A 25,116-nucleotide genomic window follows, 5' to 3' on the forward strand; every position below is an offset into this window, starting at 1 on the left:
TTTCTCTTTGTAGAACCAAGTTCAGTACCCTGCACCTCTAACACCTACAATTGCAAGAATGGTCTCTGCATCCAAAAGAAGAATCCAGAGTGTGATGGAACAAAGGATTGTGAAGATGGTTCAGATGAGCAGAATTGCAGTAAGTGTTCATTGCTACATCACAGCCTTTTCAGTGTTACTTGATATTGAAAGTTGAACTAAATCTTTTCCATTCCTTCGAGCCTGCATCACCATTTACTAAGATCTGGTTGTGGTATTGGATATCACTGGCCCAAATATCCAGAGGTAATGCTCCAGGACATGGATTCAAATCCCACCATTGCAGCAGAAATTCAAGTAACAAGATTTGGAATTCAAAGCTAGTTAAGGTGACCATGAAACATAGTCACAAAATGAGAGAATCATAGTCATACAGGCTCTTCAATCCACCATGTCTATGCTGACCAACAAACTATACTAATCCAATTTATCTACACTTAGTTTGTAGCTTATTACGCCCTGGCATTTTAAGTGCTCATCCAATTACTGGTCAAATGTTTTGAGAGTACCTGCCTCTACCACTGTCTCAGGCAGTGTGTTCCTATTTCCACCGCCCTCTGGGTGAAAAAAAAATTCTCAGAATTCGGCTAAAACACTTACTCCTCACCTTAAACTTATGCCCTGTGGTCTCAGACCCCATGGGGAAAATATTTTCATGATCTACCCTATCTATGCCATTCATAATTTTGTATACCTCAATCAGATCTCCCCCACAGCTTTCTCTGCTCCAGGAAAAATAAACCCACTCTATCCAATTGCTCCTCATAACAGTGTCTTTTAAAATTGTATTTGCTAATACCCTTAGGGAAGGAAATCTGTTTCTACCTGTTCTGGATCACAGCAGTATGTTTGATCCTTAACTGTCCTCTGAAATAGCCTAGCAAACTCCTTGGTTCAACAGCAATTATGGGTGGGGTTTGCCACTGTTGCCTGGTTATCACCCTTGACAACAGTTATTGGCTCAGCACAAAGAGGAAAAAATGTCAAGTCTGTATCAACAGTCAATCAACTTTATTGATTAGTTAAAACAGATATACAATTCACACCATTTGGTTTAGAAAGGATTAAAAGCAGGCATGCAATTCATACAAGACTAAAATCTATGTGCGACTAAAATCTATGTGCACACCCACTAGCTTTCTCAGACATTCCATTGAACAGTCACAGAAAATAAAGGCTAAAATCCAAGAATAGGAACTCAGGCTGGCCAGGCGATTCCCAGACTCTGTGTAATCTTCACGCTTCCAAGCGTAAGGTCCTCAACTTCAGCAAAAGTTGATCTCCAGAGTTTTTGCTGCTGGTATGCCCGAAATTCCTTTTCGATTATCTTCCCGAGCCGTAGTGTCTTTTCCTCATTGGTCATCTGGCGAGCCTGTATTTTTCAGCTATAGACTCACCCCAAGGACACTGTTAGGATTACCTCATTCCTGTTCCACCAAATAAGGATTTACACCTTGTGTCATTCCTGTGACCTGACTCAGTTCAAACTTGTTCCAGCCAGCGCAAGACTGTGGCTAGGGTAACTTCAGTTCACAAGCTGCTGCTTTTATGTGTGAGCGGCCCCTGGCCAACATCTCCCTTCTCTTGATCCAAAGATCTTAGGGTCATAATCTTCCTTTCATTCTGCTAACCGCTCATGGAATCGCCTTCAACCTCCAGTGCATTATGTATATATATTAAAAAAAGTCTATTTACCTTTTTAAAACAAATCTAACTACTTAATTCGTACAATCCCTTTTATAATAACAGTCATCCCTTCTGTTTTGTTAGAACTTCAACTTCTAGCTTTTATATAATTTCATTTTTCTACCTTCTGAACTGATACATGTTGAGTATTACATTTTAACATTGTACATAAAATCAATATTATAGCCACAATACTCCAAAAACTGGGGTCATGCAAAACCTCATTTACCTTATTGGCATGAGTTATAATTGTTTTGGTGTGTTTAGTTTGATAGATTATCTCCTTTGCCTTTTGCACAATTTGTGTCCAGTCTGCTGTTAGGTGTGGAATTGGTGGCAACATACCTCAACAGATCTTGATCGGTATTGGTGCATTGAATCATAAGATTTTCCTTCATGAACACTTGTATAACTGGCTGAAGCAAGGTTCGTCCCCCAATAAGCAGATCTGAGGTCACATTTTTGACGGCTACATTTGTCGCTTCAAAGGGCACTGTTTCTGTTCCTTGGTATAGTTCATGGTTGCCGCCGCTATGTAGTGCTTCTGCCCCACAAATGCATATTGCAAAAAGAAACTGTCTATTGCCTGTGAATAATCAATGAATAATTTTCACAAATACTGAAAATGCAATTTGTAAGTTTCTGTCCTGTCATTTCTTCTGGAGAGGTCCAATGAACCCTTCCTGATGACATTTAATATTAAGTTCATGTTGTCCATTGTGAAGTCACCTGATTTTAACTGCAAGGGACCTACATTTGTCTTCACCAGTCTTTTTTTCTTCACATATCTATAGAAGCTTTTTAAGTCCATTTTAATGTTTTCTGCAAGCTTACTTTCATATTCTATTTTCCCTTTCTGAATTAAATCCTTTGTCCTCTTTTGCTGAATTTTAAATTTCTCCCAGTCCTCAGGTTTGCTGCTTTTTTTGGCCTATTTATATGCCGCCTTTTTGGCTGTAACACTTTCCCTGATTTCCCTTGTTAGCCATGGTTGAGTCACCTTCCCTGTTTAATCTTATGCCAGATAGGGATGTATAATTGTTGAAGTTCATCCATGTGTTCTTTAAATATCTGCCATTGCCTATCCACTGTCAACCCCTTAAGTACCCTTGGCCAGCTTATCCTAGCCAATGCTTGCCTCATTCTATCAAATTTAGCTTTCTTTAAGTTCAAGACCTGAGTTTCAGATTTAATTGTGTCACTCTCCATCTTAATGAAGAATTCTACCATATTGTGGTCACTCTTCCTCAAAGGATCTTGCACCACAATGTTGCTAATTAATCCGTATTATACAATACCCTGTCCAGGATTGCTTGCTCTTTAGTTGGTTCCTCAGCATATTGGTCAAGGAAATCAGCCTGCATACATTCCAGGAAATCCTCCCGCACTGCATTGCTACCAGTTTGGTTAGTCCAATCACATGTAGATTGAGGTCACTCATACTGCATGCATCTCTAATTTCCTCTTTGATACAGTCCCCAGTATCACAACTACTGTTTGGTGGTCTGTATGTAACTCCCATTAACGTCTTTTTTCCTACGATGTTCTACAGCTCCACCCATACTGACTGCGCATCTTCTGGACTAATGTCCTCCCTTACTGTTGTGTTAATCTCCTCTTTAACCAGTTGCACTACCCCACCTCCCTTTCCTTTCCATCTCTCTTTCCCGAAAATTGAATAACCCTGGACGTTGAGTTCCCATTGTTAGTCACCCTGGAGCCAGATTTCTGTGACCCCAATTACATGATATCCATTAATAACTGTTTGCACAGTTAATTCATTCACCTTATTACAAATGCTCCTCGCACTGCGACACACAGCTTTTGGGCTCATTTTTTTGACAGTTATGGCCCTTTTAGAATCATTGTGAAGTGTAGCCCTTTTTGATTTTTGTCTTTGGTTTCTCTGCCTTCTACTTTCGCTTTTTCCCTTACTGTCCTTTGTTTCTGTCCCCACATTACTTTCTCCTGACTTCCTGCATTGGTTCCCACACCCCTGCCATATTAGTTTAAACCCTCTCCAATAGCACTAGCAAATTCTATTTTCATAAACTACTTCTTCACACTCGCCGCTGCATTCACACTCTTCCTGTGGTGTGGCACCCAGAACTGTACATAATATTCCAGCTGATGTTGAATCAATGTCTTGTATACATTTATCACAACCTCCTTGCTTTTGGCCTTTATTTTTCTTGTTATGAAGCCATGTATTCTTTGAAAGATTTTTGTGCCTTCTACAAAAAAGGATACAGGTGGGAAAGGAAGTTGGATGGGGTTCAGTGATTGTGAGAGGGTGGAGTCATGGATGGTGTTCAATGTGTGAGGTAGAGGATGGAGACATAGGTGGGTACAGTGAGAGAGTGAAGTACTGTGAGAGAAGGGGAATGTTGAGCTGACATTTGGGGAAATCATTATCCAGTTTGTTGCCTGAAAATGGTATCTCATTTTATATTTCGCAATTGCATCTTAAAAAGCTTTATTTTTGTTTATTTTAAAGTTAACCAGAAGACACAATTTTTGAGTTAAACCATCATTTTGTCTTGAACAAAAACAAAGTTGCTGGAAAAGTCAGCAAGTCTGGCAGCATCTGTGGAGGAGAAAACAGAGTTAACATTTCAGATCCGGTGACCCTTCCTCAGAACTGATGGTGGCTGGGAAAACGTCAGTTTATATGCAGAAAATAGGGAGGTGGGTGGGGTAGGGAGTAAGCGATAGGATAGAGCCCAAAGAGAGAGAAAGACAGTTGGACAGACAAAGGAGTTGCTAACGATCAGGCTGGGAGGGTGAATAGTTGTTAATGGGGTCTGTTAGTGACTAACAACAGGGGGTGTGTAGTGGCAGGCTATGTGGTAACAAGGCCTGGTGTGTGGGGTGGGGGGCTGGGACATTGGAGAGTTTAGGCCCGAGAATTATTGAACTCAATATTGAGTCCGGAGGGCTGTAGGGTCCCCAAGCGGAAAATGAAGTGTTGTTCCTCCAGCTTGCGCTGGGCTTCACTGGAACACTGAAGCAAGCCAGAGACACAGATGTTGGCCAGGGAGCAAGGTGGTGCATTGAAGTGGCAGGCAACAGGTAGTTCAGGGTCTTTTTTGCGAGCAGAACATAGATGTTCTGCGAAGCGGTCACCAAGTCTACGCTTCATTTCCCCAATGTAGAGGAGACCATATTGTGAGCAGCGAATGCAGTAGACTAGATTCTTGGAAGTGCAGGTGAAGTGTTGCTTCACCTGGAAGGAATGTTTGGGCCCTTGGATACTGGGGAGGGAGGAGGTAAATGCGCAGGTGTTGCACCTTCGCTGGTTACAGGGTAAGGTGCCATAGGGCTGTGGGGAGGTGTTGGGGGTGAAGGAAGTATGGACCAGGGTGTCCCGGAGGGAACGGTCCCTGCGGAAGGTGGACAAGGGAGGGGAGGGGAATATGTGTCTGGTGGTGGCATCTTGCTGGAGGTGGCGGAAATGGCGTCTGATGATCTTCTGGATGTGGATGCTGGTGGGATGGTCGGTGAGCTTGTAGCTTGTAGCTTGATGTGAATGAATCTGAGCTACAAAGATGGCAGCAGAATGTTATTCCAGACCTGTTCTTTAAATTTGAGTTTTGTTTCTGCTTATATTCACAATGCCTAGGAGGGGCAGCATATCACTACATCCAGAATTGTTTTGATTTGATCAGGGAAGGAGCATGTGATCTGGCTCTGTGCCGAAGAATTAAGATCTTTATACCATTAGGTCACATGCCATGATGTCATGATAAATATATGTATGTTACATCTGCTGTGAGATGTAACACAGCAGTGTACAGAAGCTGTGAACTCCGATTGCTCAAACTCAGATTTCTGATTTGTCTATAGGTTGTGGATATCGGCCATACAGGCATTCTCGTATTGTGGGAGGTGTGGCTGCTGAGCCTGGTGAATGGCCATGGCAGGTCAGCCTCCACTTGAAGAAGTCGGGAAACGTGTGTGGAGCCTCACTGATATCTGAACACTGGCTTGTATCAGCTGCACATTGTTTCCAGAACACACGAAATATCAAGTGAGTGCTCAACTAATTGCTGAGACTGAGAATCTCTGTCAGTGCAGCAGATATAGAATTGAGAGTTCTCTGTTTAGAATTATGGATTTTCTCATCTCTGTATACAGAGTTGGGGAAGGCGGAGTAGAGGATACAGAGGGAGGTGAAGACAAAGTGATAGTTGAGTGAGGGAAGAAGCGGAGAATAACTGAATGCGAGACCAAGGGGACAAGGTGCAAATACTGGTCTTACCAGCAATGCCTATATCCTACAAAAGAACAAAGCAAAAGAAAAGCTATTCATATTGTTTTGAGTAGTTTTTATGGCTTTCTGGATTGTTTTCTTTACCATTGCACTCTTAACATTTGCAATTTTGCAGTCCTTTGGGACATCCTCTAAACCTCAGGAAGATTGGAAAATCATCTTTTAGAATGTCTTCAGCAACTTCTGCCTTGAGTTAAAAAAAAACTCAAAGGTACTCATGTAGTACTGTGCCTCTGCCTCCATGTATATGTTCCACACTTCCTTTTTTTAAAAATATATTTTTTATTATTTATATACCTAGGTACATTTGCAAACAAACTTGAAGCTGCCAGTACAGGTGAAAAAAAAAGTTTAATAAAGTATATAGAATCCTGGGCTTTAAGAGGCAAAGAATAAAAGGCAGGGTTTTATGTTAGTCCTGTACAAAACTGCCAGTGTGCTAATGCTAATCCTGTATAAAGCAACCAGGTAATGTTAGTTCCTGTATAAAACAGCTAGTATGTCATCCTTAACTTGTTTAAAACAACCACAGTGCTATGCTAATCATGTATCAAACAGTCTCCGCATTAATATACATCCTGTATAAAACAACCTGGGTACTACGCTAAAGGGTATAAAACAGCCAGGGTATTCCTGTTTAAAACAGCTGGGTGTTACTGTCATCCTGTGAAAAACTAGGTTGTTATGCTGTTTCTGTATAAAACAACCTACGTGTTTATCCTGCATAAAACAGCCAAGGTGTTGTGCTAATCGTGTATAAAATAACAGTGTTGCTATGCTAATCCTGTATAAAACAACTATGATGCCAGAAGACTGAAAGTTTGCTAATGTGCTGCCATTATTTAAGAAAGGTGGCAAGGAAAAGCCAGGGAACCATAGACCAGTGAGCCTGAGATCAGTGGTGGGCAAGCTGTTGGAGGGAATCCTGAGGGACAGGATTTACATGTATTTTGAAAGGTAAGCACTGATTTAGGGATAGTCAACTGGCTTTGTGTGTGAAAAACTTTCTCTCAGTAACTTGATTGAGATTTTTAAAGAAGTAATGAAGAGGATTGATGAGGGCAAAGTGGTGGATGTGATCGATATGGACTTCAGTAAGGCATTTAACAAGGTTCCTCATAGACTGTTTAGCAAGGTTCAGTTACATTGGAATACAGGGAGAACTAACCATTTGGATACAGAACTGGCTCGAAGGTAGAGGGTGGTGGAGGGTTGCTTTCAAACTGAAGGCCTGTAACCAGTGGTGTGCCACAAGGATCGGTGCTGGGTCCACAGTATTTCATCATTTATGTCAATGATTTGATTCTGAACTTAGAAGGTATGGTTAGTAAGTTTGCAGATGACACCAAAATTGGAGGTGTGGTGGACAGCAAAGAAGGTTACCTCAGAGTTGAATGGGACCTTGATCAGAATGGTAGATGGAGTTTAAGTTAAATGAATGTGGGCTGCTGCATTTCAGAAAGGCAAATTAGGGCAGGACTTATACACTCAATGGTAAGGTCATGGGGTGTGTTGCTCAACAAAGACACTGTGGAGTGCAAGTTCATAGTTCCTTGAAAGTGGAGTCGCAGGTCGATAGGATCGTGAAGGAGGAGTTTGGTATGCTTGCCTTTATTACCTAATGTCAAAAGCAAAAATTACTGGTAAAGCTCAGCAGGTCTGGCAGAATCTGTGGAGAGAAATCAGAGTTAATGTTTCGAGTCATTTCATCTTTCCTTACCTAGTGTCGCTGCTCTATCCTTTTCTCTGTAATCTTGCAGTTATTCCTTCTCAGTTAATCAATCAATTTCCTCTTTAAAGCCTTGATTGACCATGCCTTTGCCCCATGCTTAGGCAGTGCATTCCAATCCTAATTCACTCACTGTATCAATTGTTTTATCTTGTGCCGCCATTGCTTATGTTACCAGTTACCTAAAATCTGTTGCTTCTAGTTCTTGATCCTTCCACCAATGGGAACAATTTCTCTCTATGTATTTAGTCCTGATCTGTCATGATTTTGAACACCTCTGCCAAATGTGCTCTGAATCTTCTCTTCAAGGAGAATGATAAGTCCAAGCATATCGTATGTTTTATTTATGCTCACGCAACTTGACCTGCTATCTTCAACAATTCATGCGTATCTACTCCCAGATCCCTCTGCTTCTGCACTTCCTTTATATCATTTTGCACTTCTTTGCTTAAAATGTAATCTGCCTCACTTCCGCCAATTCTACCAACTTTATCTGTCCTTTTGAGATTCCACACTATCTTCCTTACAGTTTATCATGCTTCCAAGTTTTGTACCATATGCACATTTGTGCTCTGTACACCAAGGTCTAGAAAATTAATATATATGAGGAGGAACTTCAGGGATCCCTGGGAATTTCATAGTAAAAGTTCATCCTGTCCAAAAAAGTTTTTTCACTACTTGTTTCCTGCCACTGAGACAGTTTTGTATCCATGTGGCTACAATCCCTTTTCATTCCATGAGCTATAATTTCATTCTCAAATCTGCAGCGTGACATTATCAAATATCAATAGCCTCTTGAAAGTCAGTGTAGACTACATCAACGGCATTACCCTCATTAACTTTCTCTGTTATCTCTTTAAAAAAAACTCCAGCAAGTAGAGTAATCGTGATTTGCCCTTAACAAATCCATTCTAGCTTTGCTTGGGTTTGACCCACATTTTCTCACATGATTAAACTTGTTCTGAATTATAGTTTCTAAAAGTTTCACCACCAGTGAGATTAAATGGATAGCCTGCAGCTGTTTCCTTCAGCAGTTGAGTGCAAGAAAGGTTGGAGCATCGCAGCCAGTGCCTTTGCAGTTTCCATCTGTCATTATTCCATCTGGATGCGTTTCGTTAACTCCCAATAGCTTATCAACGTTAAACTATCAACAGTTTATTGAAAATCACCACCTCAACAATTTTTAACACTTCATTGCCTGAATATCCATTTTTAATATGGCTTGGGTGATATCAACTTCCTTGATAAACGCATGCCAAGTATTCATTTAATACCTGTATTAAGCTGCCTGCCTCCATGCCCCTTTTGATCCCTCAGCAGGTCCACTCCCCTTCCTACTACTTGTTTACTTCTTGTATACCATAAGGAGAAATAATGCCAGTATGAAAGGAAAGGAGTAGGGAAGTCAATGAGGTGAATTGCTTTTCAAAAGGGACAGCACAAATTTAATGGGCCAAATGACTTTCTATGCTGAACATTTCAGAACAGTCTACAGCTAAAAATGCATTCTGTGGTGGTATGTATGTTACTGCTTCTAGTAGTAGTATGTTACTGCTTCTGTTTTATGTGCCTTTAGATCTAAGACCAAAAATTCTCATTCTATGGTTTGGTAATGTGAATATATCTGTTGTACCTGGCACCATCAATAACTTATCAGTTTACCAGTTCCCTCTGCTCCAGACAACATTTAAGAGATTTTTTTTTTAAATCTCTTGAAGTATTATAGCATAGAAGGTTGCAGGCCAAGAGCTGGAAATGGGACTACAGTAGACAGGTCCTTGATGACCAGAGTAGAGGTGATGCTATAATTTCTGATTCTGTGATCTCATTTGAAATATTTCAGCCATGAGGGCCACCATTGTCCTTGACTAACCAGTTCTCTACACTTGTGTCTCGTAGATATTCTGATCCTAGTCTCTGGGTTGCATATCTTGGACTGCATGTTCAGTTGCAGTTGAATGATCAAGTGGCGAAGAAACAGATCAAACGGATCATTGTTCATGAGTCTTACAGTCCGCAAACATTCGATAATGATATTGCTCTGTTGGAGTTAGCTAGTCCTGTAACCTTCTCGAGTGTCATTCAGCCCATCTGCCTTCCAGATGCATCTCACAACTTCCCCGTTGGGAAAACTGTCACTGTCACTGGCTGGGGAAGATTGAGGGAAGATGGTGAGTTAAGCAATCAGCTTGCAACACCTACTTCTGTTACAGTTCTCTTTCATTTGTGCTGTTTGATCCAACTTGATGATCTGCACTAAAGCAGAAATGTTGATGCCAGCAGCCGCTCCACCTCATGCATGTTCTGAGATTTTGGGTTGAGGTACTGGCTTGTAATGCTGACAAGAGTTAAAACAATCACTTGGAAGGTGGAGAAGTCTCTGACAGGTGGATGATGGGTGGTTATTCCTTACCCAGAATATCACAATCTTTGCAATAAGTTACCAGCTCATGCAATGGATGTAAATATTGTAAAAGAAGAGCTGAACAAATTCAAAAGGCTGTTCAAACGAGATTCACTAGGCTGGTTCTTGGGATAGAGGGTTGGCTTATCAAGTATGGTTGAACAGGTTAGGCCTTTATTCACTAGAAGTTAGAAGGATGAAGGGGTCATCTTACTGAATCATACAAGTTTCTGAGGGGCTTTTTTGACAGGGTAGATGTTGAAAATAAAGGCAAAATACTGCAGATGGAAGTCTGAAACAAACATACAATGCTAGTGAAACTCGGCAGATCTGGCAGCATCTGTGGAAAGAGAAACAGTCAAAATTTTGAGTCAGGCATGACTCCTCTTTAGAACTTGAAGAATTAAGCCAAATTTGAAACAACTCTAATTCTGGAACATATTACATAATAAGAGGGCATACGTTTAAAACCAGGATGCAAAGGAATTTCTTCTGAGAGTGTAATGAATTTTTGGAATTCTCTAATTCGAGAGAGTTGTGAGGCTAAATAACGAAGTGTTTTAAAAAGGAGGTATTGTGAAATGTGAAGCAGCAGAAGGCTGAGGAATTGGTGTGAGAAAGGAGTTGAGGCCTGGGGCAGATCGACCATGATCTTGAGGAGCCACAGAGCAGGTATGAGGGGCTGAATGGCCTACTTCTGCTCTTATTTCTTAGGTTGTGGAACAGGCTGATATGATTGCTTATGGTTGATAGATTTGCTTTCTTGGAACCCTGATTTAACTGACATAGCTGTGGTGCATTCCTACAAGGAACCTGGAAGAATTGTGTGTAATATTCTCCCTCTTCCCTTCTCTTGTAGGTCCTGAGGCCACAGTCTTGCAGAAGGCTGAGTTACGAATCATAAAGAGTCAGGTCTGTAATTCATTTCTGAGCACTGTTGTGACCTCCCGCATGTTGTGCGCTGGATTCTTGAGTGGAGGCATTGATGCATGTCAGGTAAGGTGACCCTGCAGCACTCTGCCAATCTCTTTCACATACACCACCTTGCAATAGGTTAGGTATAGCCAGTCCCTGGTAACACCCATACCCACACCAAATATGGACTTCTAGGCTTGGTCACTACAGAACACTCATCCCACAGAAATTTCTCCCATTAAGGCCATCAGCACAAGTTTGCAATATTTCATTTCCTCTTGCAGCAGTAAGACTGAGAAGGACACAATTCAAACCTTCAGGGTGGAGAGAGCTGATTAATCAATTATTTGTATGATCCTCCTGCAAACCATCCTCCTCCTTGATCTGAATGTTGGAATATGCAAATAATTAATTGCCGTTAGTATTAATTTTGCTTTGACATTTTTCCAAACAATTGTATATATAATTATTACCTTCTCTTTCCTCATTGAGCCATTTTCCAAAATTAAAAAATATTAAAATCCATCAATTAGAATTTCAGCAAAATATTGTATTGGATACTGGAAATCTGAATTAAAAGCCAAATTCACGAGAGATACTTGGAAGGTTAGGCAGCATCTGTGCAGAGAAAGTAACAAAATTTACATTTCAGATCACTGCCCCTTATCATGAATCTAACCAGTCTTTATCTTTTATTTGTTATTGGCGCGTGAGCCCTTCTAGTGAGGCCAACATATGTCGGCCAGCCTTAATTGCAGAGCTGGTGGTGAGCCACCCTGTTAAACCATTGAAGTGCTGTAATGGAGGGAGTTCCAGGATTTTGACCCAAATACAGTGGAGGTTCAATGATATAGTTCCAAATCAGGATGTTGTATGACTTCGAGGGGAAAGTTAGGTGTGGTTGTGTCGTCATGGGGTTACCATTGACCAGAAACTCAACTGGACTCACCACATTAACAGAGTGGCTACAAGAGCAGGCCAGAAGCTGTGAATACTGCAGCGAGTAACTCACCTCCTGACTCCTCGAAGCCTGTCCACCATCTAGAAGGCATAAGTCAGGAATGTGATGGAATAGTCCCCACTTGCCTGGATGAGTGCAGCACTCAAGAAGCTTGACACCATCCAGGACAAAGCATCCACTCCCTCCACTACTGACGCTCAGTAGCAGCAGTGTGTACTATCTACAAGATGCACTGCAGAAATTCACCAAAGATCCTCAGACAGCACCTTCCAAACCCACGACCACTTCCATCTAGAAGGCCAAGGGCACCAGACATATGGGAACACCATCACCTCCAAATTCCTCCCTAATAGCATTGTGCGTCAACCCACAGCAGGAGGACTGCAGCGGTTCAAAAAGGCAGATCACGACCACCTTCTCAAGGGCAACTAGGGATGGGTAACAAATGCTGGCCAGCCAGTGATGCCCACATCCCACAGATGAATATAAAAAAAAGTACCTGCTGTCCTTGACAGTTCTGTAATCATTGGCATTTTTTCACCATTTCATTGCTTCCATTACTGAACTGAAGGGAGGGGTTCTGAGAGGAGGGAGTGGAGAGAAGTGTTACTGTCTGGGAAGAGGATTGGTGTGTCAGAACAGGAGACATAGACCATGAGATATAGGGGTAGAATTAGGCCATTCAGCTCATCAAGTCTGTTCTGCTATTCAATCATGGCTGATGTGTTTCTCAACCCCATTCTCCTGCCTTCTCCCCATAGTTCTTGATTTCCTTACTAATCAAGAACCAATCTATGTGCCTTAAATATACTCCATGACTAGGCTTCCACAGCCTCCTGCGGCAACAAATTCCACAGAGTAACCACCTCTGGCCGAAGAAACTCCTCCTCATCTCAGTTCTAAAGGGTTGTCCCTTCACCCTGAGACTGGGCCCCCAGGTCCTAGTCTCTCCTACAAGTGGAAACATCATCTCCACGTCAACTCTGTCCAAGCTCCTCAGTATCATAAGTTTCAATCAAATGTCCTCTCATCCTTCTAAACTTCATCAATATAGACACAGAGTCCTCAGCAGCTTCGCATGTGACAAACCCTTCATCCCTGGGAACATTCTTGTAAATGTCTCCTGGATCCCCTACAATTCTAGCACACCTTTCCTTAGATATGGGGACCCAAACTGCACTCGATATTCTAATTGTGATCTGACCAGAGAATTATACAGCCTCAGCAGTACATCTCTGCTCTTGTGCTGTAGCCCTCTTGAAATGAATGTCAACATTGCATTTGCCTTCCGAACTGCCAGCTGAACCTGCATGTCAACCTTAAGAGAACCCTGAACTAGGATTCCCAAGCCCCTTTGCATTTCACATTTCCAAAGCCTTTCCCCATTTCCTAATTCCTCTATTGTTCCTATTACAGTGCATAACCTCTCACTTACCCACATTCTATTCCTTCTGTTACTTCTTTGCCCACTCTCCAAACCTGTCCAAGTCCTCCTCTAGCCTCCCCACTTCCTCAACACTGCCTGCCCCTTCAACTCTCTGTGTCATCTGCAAACTTAGCAACAATCCCCTCATTTCCTTTGTCCAGATCGTTAATGTATAATGTAAATAGTTGTGGTCCCAACATTGACCCTCTGGAACTCCACAAATCACCAACTGCTATTGTGAAAAATACCCCTTTATATCTACTCTGTGCCTTCTGCCAGTCACTCAATCCTCTATCCATGCCAGTACCTTGCCCCTAACATCCTGGGCTCTTATCCTATCTGGCAGGCTCCTGTGTGAAACTTTGTGAAAGGCCTTCTTAAAATCCAAATAGATCATGTCCACTGGTTCTACTTTGTCTAACTTGCTGTTATCTCCTCAAAGAATTCTACCAGATTAATCGGGCATGATCTCCCCTTGATGAAGCTATGCTGACTCCACCCAATTTTACCATGCACTTCTAAGTACTCTGCAATCTTAATTATGGACCGTAAAATCTTAGCAACGATCAGGTTAAACTAACTGGCCTTTAGTTTCCTATCTTCTGCCTCCCTCTCTTCTTGAATAGGGGTAAATACATGAGCCACTTTCCAGTGCTCTGGGACCCTCCCTGATTCCTGTAAGATCACCACCAATGCATCTACAATCTTAGCTATCTGCTTCAGAAGTCTGGGTGTAGTCCAGCCTTCTGTGTCATTTATCTGCCTTCAGACTTTACAGCTTTCCCAGCAGCACCTTCTTAGTGATTACCACTAAATACTCACTTCTGTCCCCTGACTCTTTTGAAGATCAGGGTATGTTGCTTATGTCTTCCACTATGAAAACTGATACAAAGTACCTATTCCGTTCCTCTGCTATTTTCATTCCACATTGTTATATCTCCAGTCTCGTTTTCAAGTGGTGCAATATCCACTCATGCCTCTCTTACCTTTTAAATATCTGAAAAAAATTTTGCAATTTTCTTTTATGTTACTACCTATGTTACTCTATATTTTGTCTTACCCTCTCCCCTTATTGCTTTTTTAGTTATCCTCTGGTTTTTAAAGACTTCCTAATCCTCTGGCTTTGCAGTAGTCTTCTTCACATTCGATGCTTTTTCTTTGGCTTTATGCCATCCCTGACTTCCCTTGTCAGCTATGGTTGCCTCAACCTCCCTTTAATATGCTTCTTATTCTTTGAATAAATTAATGCTATGCCTCCTGGAATACCCCCAGAAACTCGTGATACTGCTGAGTAAGGTTCACTTGCTGTATCACCTGCTCCCCTGGCTAATGGGTTGAGTCGCTGTTGGTGGTCAATCTGGAGGCAGTAGCTTTGTAGAAAGCTGGACGTGGATTAGCATTTCTCCAAATTCTGAGATCATTTAATCCTTGCTGAATGATGCACTAGGTAGTTCTGGAAATGGAGAATTCAACGGACAATGCTGTGAAACCTAAGCTTTCAACAGTGGATATTTTCAGTTTAGTGACTTGACTTTTATTCAGTTGTTGTTTATTAGCCTTGATGCTAATTGTTTCACTTTTTTTTCAGGGTGACTCTGGAGGGCCCTTGTCCAGTGTGGAGAGTAATGGAAAGGTGTTCTTAGCTGGAATTGTCAGCTGGGGAGATGGATGTGCGAGAAGGAATAAACCAGGAGTCTACACTAGAGCTGAAAAATTTCGAGAGTGGATCAGGGAGCACTCTGGAGTTTAGTGTGCGCTGACTGTCAACTCAACCACATGCTGAGTATTTGGAATTTCACTCTGCCCTGGGTCACCAGCTGCGTTGATTCATCAGAGGACTGAAGTTAAGAGCACACTTTCACTTTCGCCTGTGCCAATTGATTTCTGATACTGAAGTTCTTTTCCAACTTGTAGATAATGTACAAAATACCATGAAGGCATTCCCATGAGTGAAGATGTTCTGTGGGACGTTTGGCTACTTAACATGTTACTAAACCAATAAATACTCTCGGTGTGTAATGAGCATGTAAACAATGAGAAGATTGACCTGGGATATTCCAGAACGCCCATCCTCCCACTTCCACACAACTCCCTCCGTAAATTAGTGGGATCCATGGAGTGCACTGGAGGATGTGAGCAAGGACAGATGGACTAAACTGGGCAGGTGGGATTGATGTACTGCACTGGGTGGTGTAGGATGTATGGGATTGTGTTGGTCGGGGGAAGCAGACTGCATTGGGAGTTGAAGGACACACAAACTATGCTGGGGAAGAGTGTGTCAGCCTGCAATGCCTTACGATCTCGTCAGTTAACTTGTAAAATAATTATGGATTCTCTGATGTAACAATATTTTCCATTTGTTTTTAATGTTTATTTTGATTGTATGTGTTACACTTGATCAGAAAACTGCTGGGGACCAGAATTATTTTCCCAGGATTAAATACAGGCACTTCCTGGCAATTACTGAAGAAATCTACTGATTCTGTAATGAGGATATGATGGTTGATTTTTCTAACTTTGTTTAACTAGATTGGCAGAAGTGACAAGTTTAAGAATGAGTAACTGAGAGTGACCTCATTACTGTCATGACTTGTTAATTCAAGAATCACGCATTCTACTCAAAACTTCAACTCTTTAATATGGAAATGTGTAAAGCAGGCTCCTACTCTGCCTCTTTTAGCCTCTCTTTACTGGAGTTGGTCCTTCTTGGTGCTCCCTGAGCAGACAGCTGGCATCAGTCAGACATTCAAGCTGTCATTTGTTTCTCTGACCTTTGATTTCATACAGGAAGCACAGGAGGAAAAGTCTGGAAACAAAAGTGTGTGTGTTAGGTTAGTCGGAGTTTCCAATGTATGAATTCTGATGGCCAGTCAGGTCAGATAACTAAGAATGGTGACAGCAACTGAGAACTTCTTATAGTCAAAACATCATCTTCAATCTAGATAGATAAAGCAAAACTGACCATTTGAATAAATCAGACTCTCTCATGAGGCAAGTTTTAAAAGAAATAATTGTTTTAGCAGCTCAGTCAACCCCTTTATCGGCACAGGGCACTGTTTGGGTCTGTGTGAAAGATGTGGATCAAAGAAATGAAAGTGCCTTCTTTATACAATGTGTCTGCTGTTTTAAATCCTGCTCTCTGATTTCACACTACAGGTTCTTGCTCAGCACTCTTTTTATATTAAAATTTTTCTACACAAAATAAACAGAATAATTAATTTTTATCTTATTTGGTGTTTGGTCATTTCCATTCATGGAATCATTGCATCCCTACAGTGTGGATGCAGCCTTTTTGGTCCATCGAGTCCACACCGACCCTCCAAAGAGCATCCCACCCAGACCTCCTGCTATCTCTGTAACCCTGCATTTCCCATGGCTAATCTAACCTGCACATCCCCGGACACCATGGGCAATTTAGCATGGCCAACCCACCTAACCTGCATGTCTTTGGATTGTGGGAGGAAGCCGGAGCACCCAGAAGAAACCCACACAGGCATGGCATGGGGAGAGTATGCAAGCTCCACACAGACAGTTGCCCGAGGGAGGAATTGAACCTAGGCCTTGGCACTGTGAGGCAGCAGTGCTGCCCACTAAGCCACCATGTAATTTAACAGGATGCTATTAATTAGTTTTAACATGTCTGGAGCTGTATCAAGTCTTCTGATCTTAATACCTTCTTTTCCTTCATTCTGTCATGGGATGTGGATATCACACAGTAGGCCAGCATTTATTGCCCATACTTAATTGCCTAGAAGGCCGTTACCAGTAATCTACATTGCTGTGAATATGGTGTCACGTGGGCTGACTGGGTAAGGATGACAGATTTCATTACCTAAAGATTCTTAGTGAAACAGATCAGTTTCTATGACTGTTGAAAATGGTCACTATTAGATTAACTTCCCATATTTTCAGATTTTTATTGAAATCAAATTCCACTGTCTGCTATAGAGGCAATGAATCTTGTGGATACACAACAGATTTCGGTCTGTTGCCAGCTTGAAAATGACCAAGCTTGTGATCTTCCCAAAATTGATTTGGGCTCTGGAAGACTTGTCTGGTGACATTACTACACTGCAGTGGTTGAACAGAAACCCCCAGCTGCCATCCTAGTAATGGACTACAGTTTGTGTCATCTCTCTGGTAGGAGATGTGTAACAACATATTAATGAAGTCATGAATTGATTAATTACTGAGGGTGCAATAGCTGATTGAACTTAAATTGAGATCCTGAATTATTTAGCTAATGTTATCACTACAGCTGTTGTGAAATCAATTTTGGGACATTTACAGGCTTGGTAATTTGCATGCTGACAACAAACTGAAATATATTGGATTGTTGTAAAAAAAAAGCAGCAACAGTTCAGCCTGCATCTAACTGCACCCTTGAAGTAGCTTCTTTCAGCACCCTTACCTAAAGGACAAGGCAGCAGATACAGGGGAGCACCACCACCAAGTTCCCCACCAAGTCACATGTTGTCATGACTTGGAACTGTATTGCCATTCATGTGCTGTCACTGGGTCGAAATCCTGGATTCCCTTCCTAACAGTTCTTTGAGTATATCTGCATCACATGGACTGAAGTAGTTCAAAAAGGCAGGTCAGCAGCACCTTCTCAAGAGAACAAACGTGCCCACATCCCATCGAAGTATATTTTTTAAAAACCTAGCAAAATATTAACTGCGAGTCATACAGCACGGAAACAGATCCTTCAGTCCAACCAGTCCATGCCGACTGTAATCCCTCACTAAACCAGTCCCACCTGCCTGTGCTTGGCTCATATCCCTCCAAACATCTCCTAATCATATACTTATCTAAATGTCTTTTAAACATTGTAACAGTAGCTGCATCCACCACTTCCTCAGGAAGATCATTCCAAATATGAGCAACTCTGTAAAGAAAATTGCCTTTCATGTCTTTTTTTAAATCTTTCTCCTCTCACCTTAAAAATATGCCCCTGAGTTTTGGACTCCCCCCTCCCTAGGGAAAAGACAACTGCCATTCACCTTATCCATACCCCTCATTATTTTATAAACCTTTATAACGTCACCTCTGAACCCACCACACTCCAGTGAAAAAACTTCTAGCCTATCCAGCTTCTTCTTATAACTCAAAACCTCCTTTCCCTGCAACATCCTGGAAAATTTCTTCTGAACCCTCTCCAGCTTAATAAAACTCTTACTATAACAGTGACCAGAACTGGACACAGTACTCCAGAAGAGGCCTCACCAACATCCTGTACAACTTCAACATAATGTCCCGACTCCTTTATTCAAAGGTCTGAGCAATGAAGGCAAGCGTGCTCAATTCCTTCTTACTATTTAATGTGTGATGCAAACTTCAAACAATTATGTACCTGAAACCCTTGGTCTCTCTGTTCTACAATACTGCGGAAGACCTTACTTTTAATTGTCTAAGTCTTGTCCTTGTTTGTTTTACCAGAATGTAATACCTCACTTTTACCCAACTTAAACTCCATTTGCCACTCTTCAATTCATTGACCCAACTGATCAAGATCTCTTTGTGATCTTAGATAACCTCCTTCACCGTCCACTATACCATCAATCTTGACAAATCAGAATAATAGAAAAATATTAAATTAAATTCCAGTGAGAGAGGCATTAGTTAAGGAACAGAATGTCAGCCTGGTCATTTAAAATCATTTCAATGGGCCAATATCCCAGCCTCCTTAATCATAATCACTGGTTTTATACTGTTATTCCTAGGAGATCTATCAGCATCTGTGGGGAAAAAAATGAGTTCTGAAGAAGTGTCACTGGACTTGAAACATTAACTCTGCTTTCTCTCCACAGATGCTGTCAGACCTGCTGGGTTTCTCCAGCAATTTCTATTTTTGCATCAAATACTTATTGCTGAGCACATGGTGGAAGACAGGAAACAGGCTATATGCTGGAGGGGTAGGACTTCAAAGTCCATCAAAATAGCCTCTGTACTAGCTGCAGTCCGAAGGCTACAATTGCTTAAGCAACCCTGCAGCAGATAGCGAGCGAATCAACAGGGCCAATTCAATGGTTTGGTCACTCGTGTGGCACTGTGCTAAGTAAGATAAGTTTAGAACAGATTTCTTATTTGTATTAGCAGTTAATATACAATTAGAAAATATGCCACCTGTAGTGATTTGGTGTCTGGAAGCTGTGGATAGCAGTCTGTCCCAGATTGCAGCATCTTCATGAAATGACGACTTTGAATACATTGAGCTCAGTTGTTTAGCTTCAGCCTGAGTTGGAGATGCATTGAGTGTAGGGGAGGAATTTCTAAATGGTTATTCCAGAGCAGAGTCACAAAGCTTAGTGCAGTAAGCAGACTGAAAGACTTTTGATCAGCTGGGAAGGAAGAATTGCAGACACAACCAGTTCAACAGAACCTCAACGCCTAGGGCTAAAGCAGTGGTTAGAAAGGATGTTGATGGAAGAATTGAGGATCAGAAAGTACTCACTTAAGGTGATTGGCAAATGAAGCAAGGAAAGGCTTTTTAAAGCAGGCAGTGGTTGCAATCTGAGCTATCTGCCTGTGATAGAAACAGTTCAATTGTGGATTTGAAAAGAGAACGGGCAGCAGATTTGGGATGAGTTAGTATTGTTGACAGGCAGCATAGACACAACAGACTGAATACATACCTTCTGTGCTGGGATTGCCTCCATGTTGTGAAGTAGTTGGTTGTTAATATTTTTAATTTGACAAGATGTTCAAGATGATAGCAGTCAGCATGGACTTGTTAAAAGGAAATAATGTTCCTTACTGATGTGATCAAGTTCTTTGAAGTATGGAGAGAGTTGGTGAGAATAGTGCAGTTGATGTTGCGTGCTATGGATAGATTTTCAGAGGGTATTTGACAATAAGCTTGCTAGCAAAAGTAAAGTATTAGGATTAAAAGGACAGTGACACAGTGGAAATAAAATTGTACAAGTAACTGAAACCGGGGATTGAAAATGAAAACCAAAATAACTGCAGATGCTATAAATCAAGAACAAAAATGGAAGTTGCTGGAAAAGCTCAGCAGGCCTCGCAGCATCTGTGAAGAAAATATCAGAGTTAACGTTTCGGGTCCGGACAGTTCTGAGAAGGGGTCACTGGACCCGAAACATTAACTCTGATTTTTTTTCTTCACAGATGCTGCCAGATCTGCTGAGCTTTATCAGCAACTTCTATTGATTGAGTAATGAATACTAGTTTCTCAGACAAGGGGAAGGTATAAATGATGTGTAGTATTTTCCACCACCTGGAACTAAACCTTCACAGAACTGTCTTTTCCTGTGAAATGTCTGGATCCTTCTCACTCTGTGTGACCTGGGGAAGAATGTACAGTTTTTCTAATTATGAAAACTCTCACAAGTCAACTGTTCATACATCACTGTAATAACAGCTGAGGACATACAACCCCCTTCCATAGAGAGATTAACTGATATTAATTTAAGGGTGGAAAGGGTTGTGGTATTTTGCCATGTAGACATTTAGATGAAAGTTCAAATGTTGAATAATTATTGGACCCTTTAGAATCTTCACAACTTTAATCATCACTTCAATTTCCGCAAGTGATCCCAAATGTAACCTCCCCCAATTCCTCCCTGAACCCCTGCTTCCAGACCTCTCCCACTGGCACTCCACCTTGCCCCACCAGAGGTTACTTACCCTATTGCATGCCTCTTGACCCTAGTCACTTTTGCATTGCTCCTCAGCTATAACCCTTCCCACAGTAATGCCAAATTTGGTAAAACTAAAGAACTGATCATCAACTTCAGAAAGAAAGGAAGAGAGCACATCCTCATCTACGTCAATGGAACCGAGGTTGAGAGAGTGAAGAGCATCAAGTTCCTCGGAGTGATGATAACTGATGAGCTGTCCTGGGCTTCCCACGTAAGTGCAACAGTCAAGAAGGCACAACAATGCCTCCTCTTCCTCAGGCAGCTCAGGAAATTTGGCATGTCCATAAGGTCCCTCACCAACTTCTACAGATGCAGCATTGAAAGCATACTGTCTGGGTGCGTAATGGCCTAGTATTGCAACTGCTCTGCCCACAATCGTAAGAAACTACAGAAGGTGGTGTGCACAGCCCAGGCCATCACGGAAGCCAACCTTCCATTTATGGAGTCTATTTACGTGGCTCACTGCCGCAGAAAGGTGACCAACATCATCAATGACCTATCATACCCTGGTAATGACCTCCTACAACCTCTTCCATCAGGCAGAAGGTACAGAAGCGTGAACACACACACGAGCAGATTCAGGAACAGCTTCTTTCCGGCTGTTATCAGACTGATGAATGGACTCGAGCCTCAAATAAATGTAACCTGCAATGTAACCTGTATGCCTCTAAGACTTTTTGATCTGTACATCCTTTGTTTGCTGTGATCTGCCTGTACCGCTCGTAAACAAAACTCTTCACTGTATTTTGGTACACATGACAATAAATAATCAAATTTTATGATAATTTTATCTGCCAAAATGATCAAACCTATCAAAAACCACAAACATCAAAGCATTGTTAACACCATCACACTAACAAACCATCACACTAACAACCCATCACACCAAGTTCTATCAAACCCCTCCCCTTTTCCAATCTATTTGTGATAAATTAACTTTTTTAAATGGCTTGATAAAATGGACTTGACTGGGACTTATTTAGTGCCAGGTGCTTGGCTGTGGAGGGAATTTGTTAGGTGTATCCAGGAGGGTTTCTTGAAGCAATTTAAATAATCCAACTAGGGAAGGAGCTAGACCAGAGCTGGTATTGGAGAATAAGCCTAGCCAGGTGATTGAAGTTTCAGTAGAGGGACACTTTGGGAACAATGACCATAATTCTGTAAATTTTAAGTTACTTGTGGATAAGGATAAGAGTAGTCCACGGGTGAAAACATAAAATGAGCGAAGGTCAACTATGGCAGTATTAGGCGAGAACTGGGGAATGTAAAATGGGTAAATCCACATGTGGCAGTGGGAATCTCTTAAAGGCCGGTTGATTAACGTTCAGGACCAGCATGTTCCTGTGAAAATAAAGGATAAGGATAGCAAGATTACGAAAACTTGGATGATGGGAAATTGTGAGCTTAGTCAATAATAAAAAAGGCGTACTTAAGGTTAATGAAAATCAAGACAGACCAAGCCCTTAAAGAATATAAAGAAAGCAGAAAGAACTTAAAAAAGGTGTTAGGGCTAAAAGGGGCCATGAAATGCCCTTGGCAAATCCCAAGGAGCTTCATATATACATAAGGAGCAAGAGGGTAGCTAGGGAAAGGGTAGGTCCACAGGGAATTTGTCTGGAGCTGGATGAAGTGGGTGAGGTCCTTAACAAATATTTTGTATCTGTATTCGCAAAGGCAAAGGACATGTTGGATGGTGAGTCTTGAGAGGGGTATGTTGATAGTCTAGAACATGTCAATATAAAAAAGTGGTGGTGTTGGGCATTTTGAAAAGCTTTAAGGTGTTTCAGATGGGCAACAGGGATAATCCAGGAAATTAAAGACTGATAAGTCTTATGTCACTGGTAAGGAAATTATTTGAGAATATTCTTAGGGACAGGATTTACTTACATTTGGAAACGCTTGGACATTTTAGCAATAGACAACATGGCTTTGTGTGGGGGAGGTTGTGTCTCACAAACTTGATTGAGTTTATTGAGGAAATGGCAAAGATGATTAATGAGGGCGGGTCAGTGGATGTTGTCTGCCTGGACTTTAGCAAGGCCTTTGACAAGGTTGCTTATGGCAGGCTGATAGAAAAAGTGAAGTCACACGGGATCCCAGTGAGCTGGTAAGATGGACACAGAATTGACTTGGTCATTAAAGATGGGGAGTAGATGTTTCTTTTTGCCTGGAAGTCTGTGACCAGTGGTGTTCTACATGGTTCAGTGTTGGGACCCCTGTTGTTTGTAATATATATAAATGATGGAGGAGAACATAGATTGATAGGTTGGTGGGTGACACAAAAATTGGGGAGCTACAGATAGTGAGGAAGATTGTCAGAGGATACAGCAGGATATAGGCTGAAGACCTGGCTCGAGTAATAGCAGATAGAGTTTAATCTGGAAAAGTGCGAGATGATGCATTTTGGAAGGTCTAATGTGGGAGGGAAGTCTACAGTAAGTGGCAGAACCCTTAGTAGTATTAACATATAGAGGGATCTAGGCGTGTAGCTCCACAGTTCCCTGAATGTGCAACATAGGTGGTTAAGAAGGCATGTGGCATACTTGCCTTCATCGGTCGGATTATAACCTGGTGTCATGTGGTTTTTGACCTTGTCCATTCTAGTCCAACACCGGCACCTCCAATCTGTCGGTCAGGGCACAGATTATAAAAATTGGCATAACAAGGTGTAGAGCTGGATGAACATAACAGGCCAAGCAGCATCAGAGGAGCAGGAAAGCTGCTGTTTCGGGCCTAGACCCTTCTTCAGAAATTCTCCAGCATCTGCAGTTCCTACTATCTCTGAAACAATTTTAACCCCACTGCGAAGCCTCTTCTAAGGATGCCTACCTTGAAGAAGTTACCCTCCTCCCTCTGGATTCCTGCTCCTCTGATGCTGCTTGGCCTGCAGAGTTCATCCAGCTCTACACCTTGTTATCTCAGATTCGCCAGCATCTGCAGTTCCTACTATCTCTATAAAAATTGGCATGTCATGTTGCAACTGTGTAGAATTTTAGGTAGGCCACATTTGGAATATTGTGAACAGTTATGGTCACCACACTACCTGAAAGATGTGGCTGTTTTGGAGAGGTTCCAGAAAAGGTTTATCAGGATGTTGCCTGGGTTGGAAGGAATTAGCTATGATAAGAGGTTAGACAAATTTGGTTTGTTTTCATTTGAATGTCGAGGGCTGAGGGACGATCTGATAAATGTTTACAAAATTGACAGACATGGATAGAATGGATAATCAGAGTCTTTTTCCCAGTGTACAAATGTCAATTACTAGGGGACATAAGTTTAAGGTAAAAGGGGAAATGTTTAAACAAGATCGAGAGGCAAGCTTTTTCACACAGAGTGTGAAAAAAAGTGCCTCGAATGTGCTGCCAGAGGAGGTGGCAGAAGCAGATACGATAGCAATGTTTAAGAGCATAGACCTGCAAGCATGTCCTTTTCTGTATTATGAACTCTTTCCAAGACATTATTATTTATTTCCCTAACCTATCTCCTGTGGCTCCACACATAGATGGCCCCGTTGATCCAGGGGCTCTATTTTCTACCTAGTTACTCCTTCGTGCGTGACATACTTGTAGAATCTCTTTGGATTCTCCATAATCTTATTTGCCGTGTACCCTTATGTACCCTTTTTGCCCTCCTGATTTCCCTCTTAAGTGTACTCCTACACCCCATACTCCTCAAAGGATTCACTCGATCTCCGCTATCTATACCTGACATGCCTACTTTTTCCTTGACCAGAGCCTCGATATCTCGAGTCATCCAGTGTTCCCTATCCCTGCCAACCTTGCTCTTCACACTAACAGGAACATACTGGCCCTGAACTCCTGTTATCTCCCTTTTGAAAGCCTCCCACTTGCCAGATGTCCATTTACCTGTGAAAAGCCTCCCCCAATCAACTTTTGAAAGTTCCTGTCTCATACCATCAAAACTAGCCTTGCCCCAATTTAGAACTTTAACTTGTGGTACAGGCCTGTCCTTTTTGAGAATTATTTCAAAACTAATAGAATTATGGTCACTGGTCCCAAAGT

At 41.7% G+C, this 25,116-nt stretch overlaps 1 protein-coding gene across 2 annotated transcripts in view; it reads left to right on the plus strand.

The window, feature by feature from the left end:
* LOC109933196 (suppressor of tumorigenicity 14 protein homolog) overlaps positions 1 to 16,662 on the plus strand; it is a 102,506-nt gene extending 85,844 nt beyond the window's left edge. The window contains exons 15-19 of one of the 2 annotated variants that reach the window (XM_020532158.2): positions 14 to 139; positions 5,572 to 5,755; positions 9,627 to 9,898; positions 10,991 to 11,127; positions 15,022 to 16,662. In XM_020532158.2, the coding sequence (XP_020387747.2) occupies positions 14 to 139; positions 5,572 to 5,755; positions 9,627 to 9,898; positions 10,991 to 11,127; positions 15,022 to 15,183 (881 nt within the window). In that variant the 3' untranslated portion in view covers positions 15,184 to 16,662. The remainder of the gene's footprint in view (positions 1 to 13; positions 140 to 5,571; positions 5,756 to 9,626; positions 9,899 to 10,990; positions 11,128 to 15,021) is intronic. The other variant, XM_048615653.1, reaches the window with a different exon arrangement.
* The last annotated feature ends 8,454 nt before the right edge of the window (positions 16,663 to 25,116 follow it).

This window comes from Rhincodon typus, chromosome 32, assembly GCF_021869965.1.
Source record: "Rhincodon typus isolate 14 chromosome 32, sRhiTyp1.1, whole genome shotgun sequence".
Classification (NCBI taxonomy): Eukaryota; Metazoa; Chordata; class Chondrichthyes; order Orectolobiformes; family Rhincodontidae; genus Rhincodon; species Rhincodon typus.